This window comes from Leptinotarsa decemlineata, unplaced genomic scaffold (genome assembly GCF_025532065.1).
Source record: "Leptinotarsa decemlineata unplaced genomic scaffold, Ldec_3_MD MMD2_tig00026330_RagTag_RagTag, whole genome shotgun sequence".
Taxonomy (NCBI): Eukaryota; Metazoa; Arthropoda; class Insecta; order Coleoptera; family Chrysomelidae; genus Leptinotarsa; species Leptinotarsa decemlineata.
The window spans coordinates 9,566,666-9,586,584 of NW_027412690.1; the positions used below are offsets into that span (position 1 = coordinate 9,566,666).

A 19,919-nucleotide genomic window follows, 5' to 3' on the forward strand; every position below is an offset into this window, starting at 1 on the left:
AAATACAGAGAGATACACCAATTTATCTGTAGCATACCCTAATTCTATCGATATCATCTTAACTTCTTAAAATATTGGTAAATGTTCATCGAATTTGAGTTTGTCAATATGAATTCCTAAGATTTTGCCCAGGTTTTATTTTCTATTTTTCCGAATCAATTATCAAATTTGAAAAAATAATTTACTATTTTTTCAAGTATTAAACGAAAGTTGGTTCGATTCACACCAGTTAACTACTTTTCCTCAACATACTTTTTCAAGTCTTCAATGTTGGGACTGTTCTAAATGATGATAGTTATAGCATATAATGTAAAACTACCTAATGTATCAACATATGTTAGATCGTTCACATAGATCAAGAAAAGAACTGGACCCAGAACCGAGCCCTGCGGAACCCCACATTTGAGTTTTTAAACTTGAATTTCCATCAGTTCTTACTATCTGACTACGATTCAGTATGTATGATTCTATCCATTGATAGACTATCTTTTTGTTCCAAGTATTGGTTATAGAATGTAAGCAGAAAGAAACTAAATCAGGTATTCTTTTAATGTATACATAAATAAATTGTAAAATGAATACTATACAGAAAATTGCACTATTAAAATTATCTAACAAGGATGTAAATTCATATATTCGTTTAGGTAAAAAGTTGGCCATCTTAAAGAATAAATAACAAATGAAGTTCATAAATTATTCTTGACAACTTCGAAATATTTGGTTGGTTTCTTCCTATGACGAAGCATGCATGAATATTTGAGAATTAATCACTCATTTTAAATATTTAGTGTGAGTAAAAAATATTTTTTGTTTTTGAATGTTAATTATGAACTTTTGCGCTTTGATTATAACTAAATCATGTCAAGTCTTCAAAAGAACTCTTCAGCTCGATAGACTTAAAAAATGTATTAACGTACATGCAGTAAGGTGCCGTGAAATATTTGGAATCAGTAAAATTTGAGAGTTAATTTACAAAATTGAATCTTTTTTTTTACTTGAGCTCATAGTAGAGATATCCACCGTTAGAAAACCTTTCACATATCAAACAAAAATGTCTTTGTACCTAGTCGAATACATGAATGACAATTAAAAATTACGAAACCTAAAACAAATTAAGTCCATCCTCATCCAATAGAGATTTTCTTCCTCCAATCAAGCAGTGAAAACTTACAGCTTTTTTTTCAAAAACTACACCTCAACGATTTGTAAATTTGATCTCCACAAACAAAGTTTGTGGAGATCAAATCGTTGAGGTGTAGTTTTTGAAATTACTATGGATCTTTATCAAGTGACGGCCGAATCAATCAGCTTTTCAACTGCGGTGACGGGGGCCCAATTCATAGAAGTTCTTGGCAGATAAAACAATCAAAACTTTTGGTGACACAAAAACTACTCGATGGTTGCTTGATGTTTTATGGGTTTTAAACCTTTTAGTACGTTGAAAATAAATTGAGGTTCAAAGAATCTGTTCGAGTGTAATAAAGTGGAGTACTTTATTTGACCATTTCAGATACTAGTATATTTATGACCAGTTACGAATACAGAATTCCGTTTTCAGAGTTACAAAGATGAAATCATCTACTAAAAAAAATAATAAAAGTGAAAAGTGTAGACCAATTAAAAGTATAATTACAAAACCGATAAACTAAGGAAAAATGAGAAATAAAACTTTCTATGTTCTTTGATTGTGCAACTGTTTCATGTTAATATTTCGATAGCTATTAATGTTCTTTGACATACAATTGCTCTTTCACTTACGACCTGATAATAGTTCTTTTAATATACGAGGTCTGTTCAAAAAATGAAGTGAATGTTCAAATTTCGCGGGCTACATACAGGGTGAGTCAACAATATTCCCTCGGACCATTGCTATCAGAGGAAACAATTTTTCGAACTGCTGAATTTTTTTTGCAGTCATATCGATAAATACTTCTCGCATACAGGGTGATTCAGCGGAGCGTGGCCAACCAAAGCTACATTTTTTTTAAATAGAACACCCAGTATATGAATACGCCATTCGATTCCATATTTTTTAGCTCTTAGGAATTTTTGTTTTCGAATTTCCATCGCGGCATTGCCAAGTTATTCCAGAAGAACCATTTTGCAGACAATTTTTTTTTAATTCACCACCCGCATGTCTACAGCAATTAAGTTGATTTTTTTTAGGAATACTTAGTCAACATCACTATGATAATTTAGGGAATCTCAACTTTCGGAAACAATATAACGGGTGCTCGGTAAAACCGGTCAAGTTTCATTCATTTTCAAACAGATAATTAAAATTTTTCAAATGAAACGCCCTGTATTTTCATTTGTATGAAATGTTTCAACATTTCACTACATTTTTTATCACAGGTATACTATACGAAAAACTGATATTTTACAAATTATACCAAGTTTTAGTAATTGTTGTAGCCACAAAAAAATTATTTTCTTACGTTCACTTACTCAAATTTGTTTTTTGACTATTTATTTATTTATTTACGGCAATGCCTATTTTTTACAAGATAATTAACAAGTTCACACACATGTATTTAACAGTAATCTAAGCTAGGTTTAAGGAAAAATATATAAATAGAAAAAAAATGGTAAAAATAATGAATTACAATCTTTTCAGTCTTTTTAAATGTTTCCAAAGAAGAATTGAAAAATTCTAAATCTTCATTGTCTGTATTTGCAAGTCTCAAAATTTTACCTACAGATTCATTCTGGTCATAGTTGGTGCGACAAAAGGGTACTTTAAAGATTTCCGAATTTCTTGTTCTCTTGGATTCACATTTAAAGTTATAAGTTCGACAAGTTCCAGGGAATTGATGCTACCATTGGTTATTTTATGAATTAGTGTAAGATCTGTTTCTAGTCTTCTATGAGCCAGAGTATTCAAGTTAAGAATGTCCAATATAATTTTATAGTCATATTCACCTATATTATATCCCAGTTTACATGCAGAGTACCTTAAACACTTATTTTGAACACTTTCAAGCATATCAATATCCACATGATATGAAGGGCACCAAATTGTGGAATTGTATTCGATTATTGATCTAACAATTGAACAATATATGATTTTTATTGAAGTGAGAGATAATTCATTTGCAGATCTAAGAATGAAACCTAACATTTTAGCGCTTTAGAAGAAATATTCGCAATATGGGGTTTAAATGACATTTTTGGCTCGAGAGTGATTCCTAAATCTCTGATTGTGTTTGTTGTTTTCAGTTCTGATTGATTGATTTTATATGGCCAGTTAATGGGATTTTTGTTTCGAAAAAAAGTACATTTTTGACATTTGTCTATATTTAATTGCAGTAGATTTATATTACACCAGCGAACAAAGTTATATAAATCATACTGTAATGATTTTGTATCAGTTGAGTCATGAATAACTTTAAACATCATTAGGTCAGATATTCAAACTAATCGCTAGTACATTAGCATTTTTCATACCATCTAGTGATAGTTATCAACGTAAAAAACCTAAAGAATATTTGTACTTCTTTAAAAACCCAATCATCCATGACCGACATCAAAAAATGAATCTCAAAATTTGTCAATAACGCCATGTGTTGAAGTTTCTTTCGCGTGTAGATTGAATACTTTTCATTATGAATTATGTATTGCAAGATATGGTCTAAGCTTTGGGGGAAAATGACGGAAACTGCCTCCTTGCATCTAGAATTTACAAAGAGAAGTTCCCCGAAAGAAGACAACCAGATGGAAGGGCATTTCAGGCTCTAAAAACAAGATTTGAAAGAACTGGTAATGTCAATCACGAGAAATTCGAACGTGTCTGCCCTGTAACAAATGAAGAGAATACATTTCAAATTGCTCTTCACCTTGTTGAAAATTTTCATGTGAGTTAGGTTAGGTTCAAAGAGAGCGGGTCTATTCGACCCGCCACCGCAACCCGCAAGGGTTTATTGTGGCTTACTCTTATTCTTAACGAAGCCGATTAGTTTGTATTTTTTTTTAGTGCCTTGGGAGCTGTCTGACTTGTCCATTTAGTCCAAGTCTCCAGAAAACACTGCAGCCTCTTGGGCTTATTGCGATTATTCTCCCATCTTCTCATGGCACCCATTCCATCAGTCTCGTTCCCTGTACTAGTTTGTACAGGTTCCGTGTTGGATGTTCGTCATATTTTTCTGGACATAATTTCGTACGTCCATATATTGCCTGCCTCCTGTGATTCAGTGCCTCACATTGGCATAAGATGTGTAGAGCTGTTTCTATCCCTTCGTTGCATAATCTGCAGCTAAGGTCTCCATTGTACAGCACCATTTTATTCAGGTGTCCTCTAAGTAGACAGTGACCGGTTAGTAACCCTGTAATTATTCTGAGCCGATCCATACTATATTGAAGTAGTTCTTCGGTTCTTTTCTCGGACGGTTCCCTAATGAAGGTTCTACTGTGTTTACTGCCAGGTGCTTTTGTCCAGTACTCTGTGTGCTTCTTATTGGTCCATGTCCGAATCTGGTTTCGTACCAATGATTTTGTTACCCCCAGAGCTGGTTCAGGACCTATATATGAAGTTGATGATCCGCGACTAGCGTATTCATCAGCTTTATCATTACCTGTGATTCCTGAATGCCCTGGCACCCAGTACAAAGTTAATTTGATCCTGTTTGCAAGTTCATTCAGTTCTTCATGGCATTCCCAGACCAGTTTTGATGTCACCTTCGGGTTTGTCAGAGTCCCTAGTGCGCTTTTGCTGTCTGTTAAAATATTGATCCGCTCATTTCTTAGAGGTCCCAATTTAATAAGCCTTGCACACTGCAAGATAGCATACACTTCCGCCTGAAAGACGGATGTGTTTAGTCCTAGCAGATAACTGTAGATTAGTTTGTATAGAGAGTGGTCTTTCAGGTCAGATGCTAAGAGTATGGCTCTGCCGAACTCTAAAAACCTGATTCGGTCCCCAGCGGGCAGGCACAAAGTATGTGCTCTGCTGTTACATCATTTTCTAAACAGAGGCGACTCACACTGTCTTCCGACAGTCCAAGTATCTGTGAACGTGTCTGCCCTGTAAGAAATGAAGAGAATACATTTCAAATTGCTCTTCACCTTGTTGAAAATCCCCATATGAGTACCCGAGACCTGACCAGGGAATTAGTATTTTCTCAAACCAGCGTGAATCGAATAATACGAGCAAGCAAATTTCATCCTTACCACATGCAATTGATGCAAGAGTTGATAGGAAGAGATTTTGAAAAACGTGTTCAATTTTACGGATGATTTTTTCGATTTCGTATTATTTGCTGACGGAGCGACTTTTCCTAAAAATGGAACTGTGAATCGGCATAACATGCATTATTATGCAACGGAAAACCTCCATATATTGTTTGTTGCCTGAACCATCAACAGCGTTGGTCACTGAATATTTGGGGTGGAATTCTCGGGAAAAGAGTTATCGGTCCGTATTTCTTGGATAGGCATCTCACTGGAAGAAAATATGTAAGATTTCTTCAGCATGAGTTTTCGAATTTATTGGACGGTGTTCCATATAGAACAAGACTTAGAATGTGGCTACAATAAAACGGTGCACCACCACATTTTAAAACTGAGGTACGGGAATACCTCAAAGACCATTTCAATCAGGGTGGGCCTGTGGCGTGGCCACTCAGATCACCTAACCTAACCAAAATGGATTTTTTTTATGGGGGTACATCAAATGGATTGTCTACCAAACTTCTCCAGCATCTATAGAAGACATGAAACGAAGAATCACAATATATCTGTATTGCTGTAGCTTGTGAGCTCTGTTAAGACTAGTCCCACAAGTTTATATGGCGTGTTCCTTTTAAACATTTGAATGGACTTCGGTGATGAATAAATTTGATTTGATTTGAAGAAATCTGCACGTTTTCAATTGAGGCGCTGTTTATAAAAAAAACTCAGGTTTTGAGAACGAAAAGAGATTGCTTTCCAAAACTTCAGTATTAATTTTTTTTTCAATAATTTATATCTATAGACAAAACTTATAGATAGCACAAGTTAATGATTGACTAGACTCGCCCCAGAGATTTATGCAGTAACTTTTAGAATGAACTTTTCAGTTTGCCTTCATTACACTTCGGCAGATTCTTTTTTCGCTTATATTTATTCATTTTCCAAACTGTGGGAGGCTAAAAACCCAACAATCGATAAGCAACAATAACTCCTCCATAAAAAAAACGTCTTTAAAACCATACCTAAAACGTCATATGTCACATTTTTAAAAACGTTTCTAAAAGTTGAATTTTTACATTGGATATTTCGCCCTTAAAATATTAATTTTGAATACTAGTTGCTACTGAACAACGTGAATGTTCCATTCTCCGTTGGAACATTCACAACTAGTAAGGAACATTTGAAATCATAACATCGTGACTTCCAAGCAAAGGTCGCCCACCGCAAATATACTCAATTTTTTTCATGAATACTATTTGAACATCTACTGCCACAACCCTGCGTAGTTGCCAGTAAGAGTAGCAGGAAGGGGACCTCCAGCAGTGAATAGTCTCGTACCACTTGTGTCGTAACAGTGTGTATATATTGCTGGCACATACTTTATGTGTTGAATGTTGTCCACATACTCCTCATCAGGTAACTGAAAATAAAAAATGATCGATTAATTTGAAGATTGCTCAGTATGATATGATACGGTAACCTATGAAATCTAGAAAACAGTCGGGTTTTGGAAGAGACCTTTCAACGTCCAATGCTATTATTATAATAAAGTATCTCGCAAAACTATTAGACCCAGGAATATGAACTTTTTGAATTTTTCTTCATCTTCCTAATGCTTTCAATCAAATAGACCATGAGATTTTAATAAAAAAAGACCAATCTATGGTTTCATGGTCATCAACTATAAATCCAAAATTGTAAGAGTGAGATTCAGTGCCAATAAACAATTAGGATCATGAGCTTCTACTCCGAATGAACTAGGTTCAAACAACATTTCTGTGAATACATATATCTAGAGGGTTATTCTGACGATTTTGTAGGCCTGCTAAAAGACATTATTTGAACTACACGGGATTTGTATCTATGTTTGGTACACCTCTATGTTTGGTACAACTCCATATAGCCACTTTCATTGCTTTTTATAAGACTGATCTGTTGAAAACAATGAATTTTACATATTAATGATAATAATAATATATTCTTTACTTCGTATAAACATTTATATATACAAAAATGGTACATACAAACATTGAAAGAAAAGACGTCAAAATAAAAAACCATAATTTTAGTGATTCACTTCAAAATATTCTTTTGAATCATACGGTTCCAGATTCAACAGAACATTGCTCTGCCGGGCCTCCTGTGTTTCACTTTCTATAAAAAATCTCCACCTAGTTGGTTCAGAAAATCTTTGTGTTTTGTGAAATCAAATCTTCTAATACCTACTCCGCTTGGCCAGAAGTCCGGTTTGTACATTTCATCCTTTTTCGATAGTGGTGCTGTCACTTCATATCTTCATAATCGATCTTCTGTGGTTGGGATCTCTTTCACATTTACTTAATTATTATAACCTAATTTATTGGTAACATAGTCTTTTATCTTTTCTTCTGTTGCAGCCCTCTTTACTCTGTATAAATAAAGCCATACTTTTCGCTCTGGTCCTGAGAACTCGGAAATATCATCGCTAGGACATGTGCCAATATTCTTTTTGTATACTCTATTTTGTTTGTTTCGTTTTCGATATTTGACTTCCACGAAATTATCATTGTTGTCGTTTAGATTATTATAGGTTATGGGTCCACTGTTTGGATTGTTATTGTTTACGCTTGTTTTGGCGGCAATATGTCCATAAGTTGGCTTTTGTGGTATTTTTTGAGGTGCGCCATCTGCTCGCGAGGTACTAAATCACTTCGTTGGACATTAAGACTTTGTATTGATGTTGAGTTTATTTTATTCCAGCTTTCTGTATCTGGGTTACTTTCATGTGACGTTCCTTGTCCGGCATGCGAATTGTTTATGTTTACGTTTTTTGCGCCTTTATTACTCTCCTCTGGTTTATGATTTCTTCTATTATTTTTTCTAATATCGCCACTTTATCAAGCAATAAACTGTTATTGATGTTCAATATATTGTTTTTGTCTCTTGTTTCTTCTAGTAATTCTTTCAAATACCTGATTTCTAGCAGCAGCATTTCTTTTTCACTTTCGTTGCTTCGCTTTTGATTTTGTATGTTCTCGGTTTTTTCACAGCATATCACTTTGTTTTCAGATAATACCTTCAATTGTTGGTTCCGTTTCGCACAACTTTTATGATAAATCGCGAAACAACTTATACAAACTTTTACTCCACAATTTTTGTTCTCACAGCACTTCATAAAGTGTTCAATCTCCGCTTTTTCAGAGCTGTCCGACAATACATCTTCATTGTCGGCCATCTTATCTGTAAAGAAAAACTATCTAGTGATATCCAATTGTTTGTTCATGAATTTGATATTTCCAATAAAGGTATTTATTGAGGTCAATATCTTCAATAATAAAACAATTAATATATCATCCGGTTTAACCGGAAGTGGCCACAAATCAATGATTACTCTTCCCTACAGTTGCGTTGCGTTCCCGACGAGTGCGTTGGCGAAGGCTATAAATTTCTCATTCTCCAAAGGTATGTTCCCATCGTGTCTGAAAATTGCCACAATCATTCCTCTACATAAAGGAGGTGATCTTTACAACCCAGCTAATTTAAGGCCAATTGCTTTGCTACCCGTCTTGTCTAAAGTTATAGAAAAACTGGCAAAAAAACGAGTAATATCCTTCCTCGAGAAAAACAATATGATAAATTTATTCCAGTTTGGCTTTCAGTCTTCAGAAGGTACACAAGACGATATTTTCACTCCTGGAAAACCTGTACACCAATCTTAATGAAAGAGAATCTGCCGCTGCCATATTTTGTGATCTAACCAAGGTTCAATTGTGTAGACCACATGCTACTTCTTCGCAAGCTATAAATTTACGGATTTAGAGGATCTGCATTACTTTGGTTTGAGACGTACCTTTCTCATTGGCGACAGAATGTTCTATTAGATGGAATTTCATCAGAGGAACATTTCATTGGCAGTGGGGTCCCACAAGGTTCCGTTTTGGGACCGGTGTCGTTTCTCATGTATTTCAATGACTTAGTCCATGTTGACATAAGTGGTGAATTCACATGTTTCGCTGACGACACCACTATCCTCTGGCATAGCAATACCGCCTCAAATTTACTTGATCAAATCATCGTCGACATAAGAAGGAAGAAAGAGTGGTGCGATTTCAATATTTTATCATTCAACATCGACAAAACAAATGTGGTCACGTTTAGATGTAACATAGGAGAAGTTCACATTAAAAATGTAAAAATTTAAAATATGGAGAAAAACTAATTTTCAAGGCTCTTCATTGATGAAAATCTAAAATTTGATTCCCATGTCAACTACCTATGTAAAAGACTAGCAGCAGGATGTCATGCAGTGAGAGTTGTTGCAAGAGAATTAGATACTACTATTACAAGATCAGTTTGTTTTGCACAAATTGAGTTTCCAATTTGGAAAGTGTGTCTTATCCACGAAAAATATAAAAATCAATTTAATATCACCTCAACTTATAGTACACATCAGTCTTACTTCATATCCCTTCCAACACCTACTCTAGCCCTTACACAAAATTCTATTATTTTCAATTGCAAGAAGTTATTTAATTACCTTCCCATTAATTTAAGGCAAATATATAATAAAAATAAATTCAGAAATAAAATAAAAGAATTCCTTGTTGGGAGGCCCTATTATAGTGTGGACGAATTCTACCAAGGCTCTATCGAGTAATTGGTACGTAGCTTTGTGCAAACAAGTTATTGAAATGGCTATCAATGTTCATTACATAGCATTATATATATTTACATTTACTCATTATTCATGTACTTATAATTTTATCTGTTCAGCCGGGCTTAATATTGTTCTGTCTATATACTCTGCTCTTGTCTCTAAGCACTATTTTATAGCCTATATTTGATAATTTAATGTCCCATATACACGTTTTACTTTAGTAGACTTTGCCAATAGGATGTTCAGATCTTGGGTAATAAAGCATATTTTGATTTTATTTGATGTATTGGAAAGGTAGAACTAGAATTCCTTTCATATAATGAATCTACAACAAACTGTTAAGAGTGTAACAGATCTGATGTGAGGAAGCCCTGTATATTTTCTTAGAACATTTGGTAGAACATGAAATTCTCTCTTCAACCATGTTGCACAAGGACCATTTCTGATCATGGTAGTCTATTATGTCATCTATGAAACTAAGGAAACCATTTTTACCGATGAGGCCACTAGTGTTTTCAACAAAAGGTAACATCAAACAGTAAACCGATGATGATAAAATAACTGGCAATACTTCATGAAAATCCATATCAAAACGTACTAATAAGATTAATTTCGATTATCACCATAAAAGGTTTACAAAATTGTGACACGTGTTTCGCTATACAACAGCTTTCTTGAACAGAATTATTAATAAGTTTAGGTAGGATTTATTTAGTATGAGCAAGCCTAAAGTAGCCGGTGTATCTTGATTAGGTCGTATTATGTACTATAATTATTGACTTACCATATGTATATTAAGTACCGAAAATGGTTAATAAAATTATTATTTTTATTTATTAGAAAATATGCTCACCACAAAACCTTTACTAGCTTTCAAAACAACTAGCCTTGATGAATTAATGCTAGATTCAAGGTATTTTCCAGCTTTAAGGTCGTAGAACATCAGAATTCCAAGGCCTGTACCAACAGTAAGTATGTCACTCTGAAAACTAGCGGACCTGATTCCACAGCCGGTAAATCGAGAGGGAATCTTTTTCACCGTCTGAAAGAATCAACAAGGGGTGAATTGATCTGAAATTGAGTTGAGCAAATACTTTACCTGTAGAGTTCTACAATCAAGTAGAAGAGTATACGATCTACAACCAATAGCATAAAGTCCAGAGTCTTGAACTGCTAAACAGACATTTTCCTGTGCCGAAGGTAGCTTCCTGGACAGTTTCTGCTTGAAAGTTTCTACATTCCAGATATGAATGTATGAATTCAGACTGATAGCTGCTAATTCGTCGTATTGTTTGTTGAACGTTAATGCACGGATCTGGAGAAGTCAACATACCAAGTTAAACTTTTTCATCATATTCATTTATAATAAAGAGACATCCCTTATAACAGATGTTATTAACAATGAACTTATATTTGCATTTACATTTCTTGTCAAAGATTATGTGAATCTGAATGCTGGCCAAGAGGTGCTTTTTTTAGAAGATTCAATTCACAAAATTCATAAAAATAAGGATGTCATCAAAATACCTGAAGACTAACAATTCTCATTAATTTATGTAATACATGTAAATATAATAAAATGAATAAAAAAATAAAACTACACTATATAATCATAAGATACATCTTAGCAAATTGCATATAGTTCATATTAAAATCTATAAATTTACATCTAATAGATTCAACTCATACTTTGCAAATGTTGGTTCTGAAATAATAGAAGAAATATCAAGAACAAACTCGATTTCTAATACAGCTTTCGTATTTAACATTGATAGCCCAAAAACTAATGCAATTCTTCACCTAAAAAACTCAATTCTTTTGATATATATGACATCAATGCAGAAATTATAAAACAGAAACATATTTGATTGAACCTCAAACAAATCTTTTCAATGCTTCCATTGTAGAAGGTAAATTCCCGGAAAATTCAAAATATATTGAGTCACCCCCATCTTCGAGAAAGGTAATGAGAATGAAATTGGTAATTACCGATCGATTTCAATTGTCCCTAGTCTTGGCAAGATCTTCTAGATCATTCTAAAAAATAGACTCTACGAAGACTTCTCAAAGCACAAGTTATTTAACCCAAACCAATTCCGGTTTATGAAATCATCTTCTACAGCATATGCTCTGAAAAAGTAGTGGACAACATAATAGGTTTTAAGAAAAGGGAACATTGTGGCTGCTGTGTGACCTGACCAAAGCTTTTGACTGGGTCTCACATTCAATACTCATGGAGAAACTGAAGACATACGGTATAGTAGGGTAACCTTTTCATTTTTTCTCATCATATCTTTCAAATAGGCAGCAATGTGCTGTACTTGATTCAAATAATATTTCTGACATGAAACCTATCACATGTGGTGTGTCACAGAGCTCAGTATTGGGCCTACTATTTATAATTTACGTCAACGATATTTTTGCTTACATGTCCCTCTTTGACTGTATTGCGTTTGCCGATGATATAACTCTCGCTACCTCATTAAACAGTACGGAGTTAAAATGAGAACGAAGCCGGTCTCTCTCACACAATAAGCCTTCTTTTACTTCCTACACAATTTTCAGGCACTATTATTGTTTATCCATCGAGCGTAAATAGTTTGCGATGCCACCAAAGCTGATTTGAATCCACCACGGCTGTGCAACGCCACACGATTAGTCATTGAAAAATTAATGAAAAACGTTGTCGAAGCCAGCATTTCAGATGGCAAGTTCATACAGATGTGCCAATTTATTTTAAACGTGTGCAGTTTCCAACTAGATTGGCATTTGCAATGACTAATAATGAGTCCCAAGGCCAAACAATGTCTGTTTGTGACTTGGATTTGAGCACACCACGTTTTTCACATGGCACTTGATTGATTTCAGCGTGGTCCTGCTGCTAGATGAACGAGAAACATCTGCGAAACTATTCTTTGTAATGTATTTCGCTTCGTAAACTGACTTATACTCATATATGGCAGATGATGGAGAACAGTTCGAGTATATACTGTAAATTAATGTAGTTTAAATTATGAAAGATTTTCAATTTTTTGGTTCATCTTACCGGAAGAGAACAAACAAATGAAAATGTATGTAGTAAACAGTGATATGAATGAATTTTTTATAAAATTGCCTTTCAAATGATGTATGTCTATTCAAATAATATATCCCTATTCAAAGTCTCAGGGTGATGATCACCAAGCCATTGAACAATTGTGAAGACTGGTCACTCAGGAATTGAAAAATACATTACCTTTTGAGCACTTCGACATTCTTTAACTGAAATCGCCTGCACATGACGATGACGTGGTATTTCATCTACAGCTTCAAGCACATCTGGTGTAACTCTCCACAAAGCCATTTTTGTATCTCTTGATCCAGAAACCAAAAACTCATCATCCAACCAACACATATCAAATACCTGAATACAAAATAAATTTGAAAAATAAAATCGTTAGGTTCATGATGTTACAGAAAACTTGAGGTGGATTCTTGAACCCATTTTAGGTAACAAGTCACAAATTGTATGAATCTGGTCATTGATTTTCAATGAAAACATTCTTACAAATGTTCAGCCATAACACATTTCGAACAAAATGAATTTTCAAGATTTGAACTTCAGATTCGAGACCATAGCATGAATCAGTCAATAATTAATATTGGAGTATGATATTCTCACCCAATCTTTATGTGCATTTTCTCCAACACATACAGGATCTAAAGTCGGTAGCCTATAAATTGCTATATCACAAGTATTTCTAGCACCTGTTGCTAGAAGAGTCCTAGAAGGATTTATTTGTATAGAATGAATACCGCACTGTTGAGATGGGTCATAGGTTCCCGTCATATTTCTTTTACTCAATAATGATGGTATTTGGTCAATTTTTCGGGTCGTAACATCGTATATCATGAGCTGAAAAAAAATCAGTTTAAAGAGGCGGATTTAAAAAAATATCTATTTGAACAACACAAACGAACACATGAATAAATATCTGAGCCCTGGTTAACTTGATTGAATGTCAATTATTACATTAAAATCAAATATAGATAGTCCCTTCTCCATGTTTGATTAATGGTGAATTTATGCACACTTGATAAGCAAATAGCATGTAACAATTTGAAAGTACAAGTAAAATTTGGCTGTCAACTTTTTTGCTTTAATTATACAAAATTTTTTACTAGTACTCTCTAGTACGCAAATGATCGCTGATAGGCCCATTTCACAACAAAGACACTAGAAATTTTGGGGAAACCTAATCTGATGATTTTCAAATTTTGAAACATTCTAAGCCATGTTGTGTTTAGTTTCGTGTCTTGAATAATTTGTTTCTATAATTACTGAAATGCAAATTGATGATGCTGTGTTGAAAACTATACAATATTAGATAAACAATAGACAATATTAATAATTTTGTTTTTCCCAATAACAGCCCATATGTTTGCTTACTATTTTTGCTCACCCTCTCTATATGTCTGGCTTTTGCTTCCATTCAATTATTGTACCACAGCTTTGGTCTTACCCGGGTACCCAAGCAAACTTGAACAGAACGTCATTCTGCATACTATTTTTTGTGACTTTTCACTTGAGAATGCATAAATGTCATCCTTTTGCTTACTTGCTCCTTGCCAAATGAAACTTGTTACTTGCTAATCAAATGTGCATATATTCACTTCATAAACTGAACTCTGCAAGACCTCACCTTATTACATTTAGTTCCAAAAACAACCTGTCTATCACTTAACCACTGAGAACAGAACACCTTATTCATTTTTCCTAAACTTATTGGAGTCTCTCGAAACATCTCATGTGATACAATGTGCCGACTGCCATAGTCTTTGCTCACTGAACTCGATTTAGTGTTTCCAATTTCCCTATTCCTTACATAGTCCACAAAATTGTAGGAAGTATTTAATATTTCATTCTGAACAGAAGGTGGTTCATCATCACTATCACTGTCTTCATAAGTTATGAAGTCTTCAGGTTTATCAGTTTTTCGACTCTGTTCAAGCTTCAGGGCTTTTATTCTGTTCTTCCTTTCTTCTAATCTTTGTGATATGTAGCATGTAGGTAAATCTCCAAAAACTGGTTTCAAACGAGTTTTAGACATTATCTATGTAGCTTTTTACTCATCAGTTCAATTAAATTTCACGAGTAAAGTTTATTTACATTAGAAATTCCTATTTGTCATTGAATATTGCATTTTGAAAACTATCAATAAACAACTCCAAAGTATTCATTCATTGTGTCAGTCAGTCACTCACTCTATCTCTATCACTGTCAGTGTTGTGGTATTACCAACTTAAAAGTGTTAAATAGTTCCAGCTACGTTAAATTAGCATTTGACCATTCCTGTATGAGTGTACGTGTTTGTCAAATTCAAGACTTTCAAGAGGCAGCACTGATAGTTGACATGTTATATTAAAAAAAAACACTGTCTAATATTGTTTAATAGGTATTATAATATAACCTGAAAAACATATTATGTTTTTCAGATATTGATCCGTGTTCTGGTCCTCACTGGTAGTTTTTTCACGACGTTTCGTCATCATCAGTACCAGGCAGGCGGTCTTCGAAGGAAAAAAATATGGAAAATCAAGAACACTACTTGATAAAAATAACTGAGTAAACACAAGCGAGATCACCTATAATATATATGGTCACATACTATTTAAATCACTAGTGCATGTGAAGTTTATATTGTTCAATCTATGATAATGAAAATCATTCACAATCATTTATATGTATTATTACAATACAATACGCCACAATGTCAATAACCAATGCTTTCATTATTTTAGGTGAAGTACTAATAGTTATAGGATGTATGAATGTACATTCATTTAAAGGGACCCCAGATATAGATGATATATGAACAAAATGCTATTTGCTCAACATTGTACACTTGTTCATAGAAGGTGCAAATATCAAATATGTGGCTGATATTTTGTTCAGATTTTTAATTTATGCATAGACAAAAAAACAATATTTCACTTACTATTAATATATCTAATTTTAAATAACATTTAAGCGGTGAATTTGCGCAGTGGTAGTGCGCCCGACTGAAGATCGAAAGGGCGCGAGTTCGACACTCCCAAGGTGGCTCGGGAAGTTCTTAACATTACCCAGGGTCCAAACATCAGTGCAGCCAACAATTAAATACTTGAAACATTATCAGTACGGCGAATCAATAAATACTTGAAACATTATCAGTGAAGCCAATGATTAAACACTTGAAAACATTTTTACGCGAGTGTTACTTGAATATGTTATGAATTTTCATCAAGTATCGGCCAACTCCATCACAAGAAGAGTCGTTTCTGCAACTTAATCAAATAAGGCAGTCAACTTTCGAGAAATGAAGAAAGTTAACAAAGAATCGGTCCACTATTCACATAACCTAAGCCTAAACATATTTATGAGGAATGTAATAGCATAAAATAGTATTCCGTGGTTATAAAATGAAACAACACCTATTTACAACAGTTTATTAAAAATTTCAAAAATTCCTAATCAAGAAAACCCTCACGATATTGTTAAAACTAAATTCTTCTGGGCATCGGCACTTGGCAAAAGGTTATGTCCTTTTTTATTGAATTCACTTGTCTCATCAACAGTAACCTGACTAGCAAGAAGCATACTCATCATCCCTTGCAGTGATGCTAAACTGTCCAACACCTCTAATTCCTGTTTAATAACCTGAGTCAAGTCGACAAATAATTTACCAACTTCTGGAGGCAACACTGAAATACTGTCTTCATAAGTATCAAGAAAGATATTTGCAGCATCAATGAGAACACGTGTGAAACGATGGTCGGCGATATTACGAATAAAAAATCTCAGGATTTGTGACAGAGATTTTTTGTCTCTTCCTTTGTAAGCCTTATGTAGGGCTTTTCTCCTAATGAGCTCTTGCATGAGAGACACAGTGATTTGTGGGTTTTTGGTTGCTACATAGGGTAAAAGAACACTATCAAGGGCTTTGGAGAATTCAAATTTCCTTAAATGGTGATCATATTTTGTTTCAATATCGTTTGTTTGATCAGCAACGATTGTATCGACGCTCACTGGATGAGTATTCGAAACATACTGATAGGAAGCCATTTTCTTTTGAGGTTTCTTCACTTCTTTTTCTTCTCTCCTACTTACTGAAACCATACCGTCTACTAATCCTGCCACAACTGTATCATCATTTTTAGAAACCCCTAAACTGAGAATAGAATTAGGGAAATCTAACGTATGCACAGTCTTGAATGTGGCGACATCATAAATTTTAACATGTCGATCAAGACTGCCAGACAGTAATCGTTTATTATCGGAAGCTAATCGTAAACAAGTAATCGTTTTATGGTGCTGCGATATGCTTCCCAGCAGCTTACCGCCCGCTATGGTATCCCAAATTTTTATCTCTGTACCTCCAGCTGATAAGAAAATACCTCCAGATGGTAAAAACAGTAATGACTCGATTGGACTTCCGTGATCAACAGTAAGAACCTCATTTTCAGTGCGAGTATCATACATTTTAACTTTGTTATCATAACCCCCAGATATCAACATGTCAGGAACAGCAAGGCAGGTTGCTCCAGCTCTCACATAATCAGTGTGGGAATTATATGTCATTATTGTTTTTTCTGTAGGAATATCCCAAAGTCTAACAGACTTGTCATCAGAAAATGAACTTATTTGTGGCTTTCCATGCAGAAAATGTGTCCGATGGACTGGAGCTGTGTGTCCTTTGAACAATCTGAAATCAATACCAGATAAATACTATGACTCCAAACAGAATAATAATCTTCAACAATATAGAATCACAGAGTACAAGTTTATTTAAGAAAAATACATAAAAGGAGAAAATTTGAAATGATTTAAAACATACCAATCAATAATTTTATTCATACACACAAACAAACCTAATAAAAACACATTTCGCTAACAAACTTCATCAGGACACAACAGTTTTAGTCATCTTCTGATTATATAATATATAAAAAGTTTATTCTTCCAAGAATATTAAACTGAGATCATACCAAACTCCTTGGAGGGAGGCAGTCATATCAGTTAAACTCTTTCTATTCTATTGTCAATATCTGTAAGATGTTAACTGCTCTACTTCCCAGGTAACATTATCCAAATTTCTATGTCAGTTTGGTAATTCATTACAAATATCTAAGTACACATTGTTTTCAACATAGTTTGTGATAAAAATTAAGAAGTTGATGAAATTTATAGTCCAAAAGATATTTTTACAATCTGATTGCAATTTATCGAAATATGCTTGAAGTTGAATAGCTTATAGCTCCAAAGTAACCATTGGCAACCAGTTTCAACACATCATGATGTTTTTTCAACTCCAACAAAAATCGCTAGAACAGCTAAAATTACGTATGCAAGAGAAACACCCAGAACAACATTCAGGGTCCGTATAAATTAACCCTGGATGGTAATAACGATTTCAACAAAGTAATATGTGTTGTCCATATACTTCATTCACAAGATTCTACCAATAGAAGTTGCTACTGTGCATTCCATCACTTCTCATCTACCCTACTCGTTTGTTGGATTTTACCTCTATTTAATAGTTATTTACATTACCTCAATAAGCTTTTTGTAGACACATCAAACAATCTAACATTTGATTCTTCACCACCAGCGCAAATTAGTCTTCCGTCTGATCTGAACACGGCTCCATAAGCATTTTCTCTGAACCTCGATAAATTTTTCACAACTAATCTTGTAATGGGGTTGTACACTTGTACACGTACTGAACATGTCACTGCAAAGTAATGAGGTTCAATCGGAGAGAAGTCAATATAATCTATAGGACCAAATTCTTTCACCAAGACAGGAACCTGAAAAAAAAACTGTTAATTGATTTTCATAGAATTGAAACAATTACTAACCCCAAGTTTTTTCCAGTAGATGTTATCATCAGTTATTTCAGGTCCATTCTTGTGATAGATCTTTGTATTAAGTCTCTTGAAGGGTGGCATTTTTACCCTTGCCTAAATTCAAAATAAAAATGTATAATCAAAGAATAGAATCTTAGGTTAATGGTTTTTCTGTCTTCTTCAGTTCCTCAGTTCTTCCAACTTCTGATCTCGTTCCTTTTGTTCATGAAACACTAACACGTTCTGTGGCAGTACGTTCGCATAGTCTACCACAAAATTTCCGTCCATATATTTGATTTACTGAAGAAACCTTTTGGTTGCATCAAATGTTTATCAAGTGTTAGCATGCTAACATTTCAAAAAGATGACCAATAAATGATTCAATCAGTGAACGCACCGATGAATTCAAAAACTTGTCTTTTAACTGAAAACTCACATTGCACTCGTTATGGAACAGGAGTCCCAGTTTGAAAAAGAAAAAAAAATCTTAATTTCACTTCCTCCTATGAATTAATCTGGAAATCCCAATATCGAAATTGTAAAGTTTGCTTTATTGTAAAATTGTTTAGTGAAAATTTCACAATAAAGTGTTTGTAGAATACGTTTGAATGCTGCTACTTTATGTTGATATGGATATGTATAAATTAATTGTATATAAACTGTGTAAGATGTTTTGTGAAAACATGCAAAATCATATTTATTATTTATTCTAGTGATGGTCATGTATAGAAAATTTATGGATTTATGCACGTTCCTAAGTTTTTATCACAAAACGAGAAGAGAGTTGGTCATATAGCACCGATAAAGGAAGTTGAGGCCAATAAATTGAATATAAGGTTTCAGTTCAATGATATATATGAATATCATGAAAAATATAACTTTCTTAGTTTTTTTACTACTTGTATTTGTTACTGGTGTTACTGCAGTTTCGTCCTATAAGAACATTTTCAAACGAATATAATAAAGTTACAAATACAAATAGTAAAAAAACAGAGTTTTATTTTTCACTTTTCATGATCTCTCACACGTAGTAACAGCTACATCCATCAATTTATTGAAAGATATAAACATGATTAGAGGTAGTATTGCTACGTACTGCTCCTCCTGTTCACTATGAACAGGCCAAATGCGCTCGATTGAGAAGCAATTGCCATAGAAGAGAGAAAGAGAGAGTTCTTCAATATAAAGCTGTAGTGATCAAGACAGACCTAATACTTTGTTGCATGCAGTGCTTCGCCAATCATGATCT

The 19,919-nt window shown here is 34.0% G+C and overlaps 2 protein-coding genes across 2 annotated transcripts; both read right to left on the reverse strand.

Moving 5' to 3' along the window:
- Window positions 1–529: 529 nt before the first annotated feature.
- Window positions 530–16,127, reverse strand: DCAF12 (DDB1 and CUL4 associated factor 12-like protein). The gene is made up of 6 exons (XM_023169665.2): window positions 14,485–16,127; window positions 13,464–13,697; window positions 13,038–13,205; window positions 10,902–11,117; window positions 10,656–10,844; window positions 530–6,586 (listed from the first exon to the last, which is right to left on the reverse strand). The coding sequence occupies exons 1-6, from the start codon at window positions 14,890–14,892 to the stop codon at window positions 6,431–6,433; spliced, it is 1,371 nt and encodes a 456-aa protein (XP_023025433.1). The 5' UTR covers window positions 14,893–16,127; the 3' UTR covers window positions 530–6,430.
- Window positions 16,128–16,254: 127 nt separating this feature from the next.
- LOC111513453 (U3 small nucleolar RNA-associated protein 15 homolog) lies at window positions 16,255–18,896 on the reverse strand. The gene is made up of 3 exons (XM_023169662.2): window positions 18,683–18,896; window positions 18,375–18,631; window positions 16,255–17,526 (listed from the first exon to the last, which is right to left on the reverse strand). Exons 1-3 carry the CDS (start codon window positions 18,770–18,772, stop codon window positions 16,308–16,310), a joined length of 1,566 nt encoding a protein of 521 aa, XP_023025430.2. The 5' UTR covers window positions 18,773–18,896; the 3' UTR covers window positions 16,255–16,307.
- Between the last annotated feature and the right edge of the window lie 1,023 nt (window positions 18,897–19,919).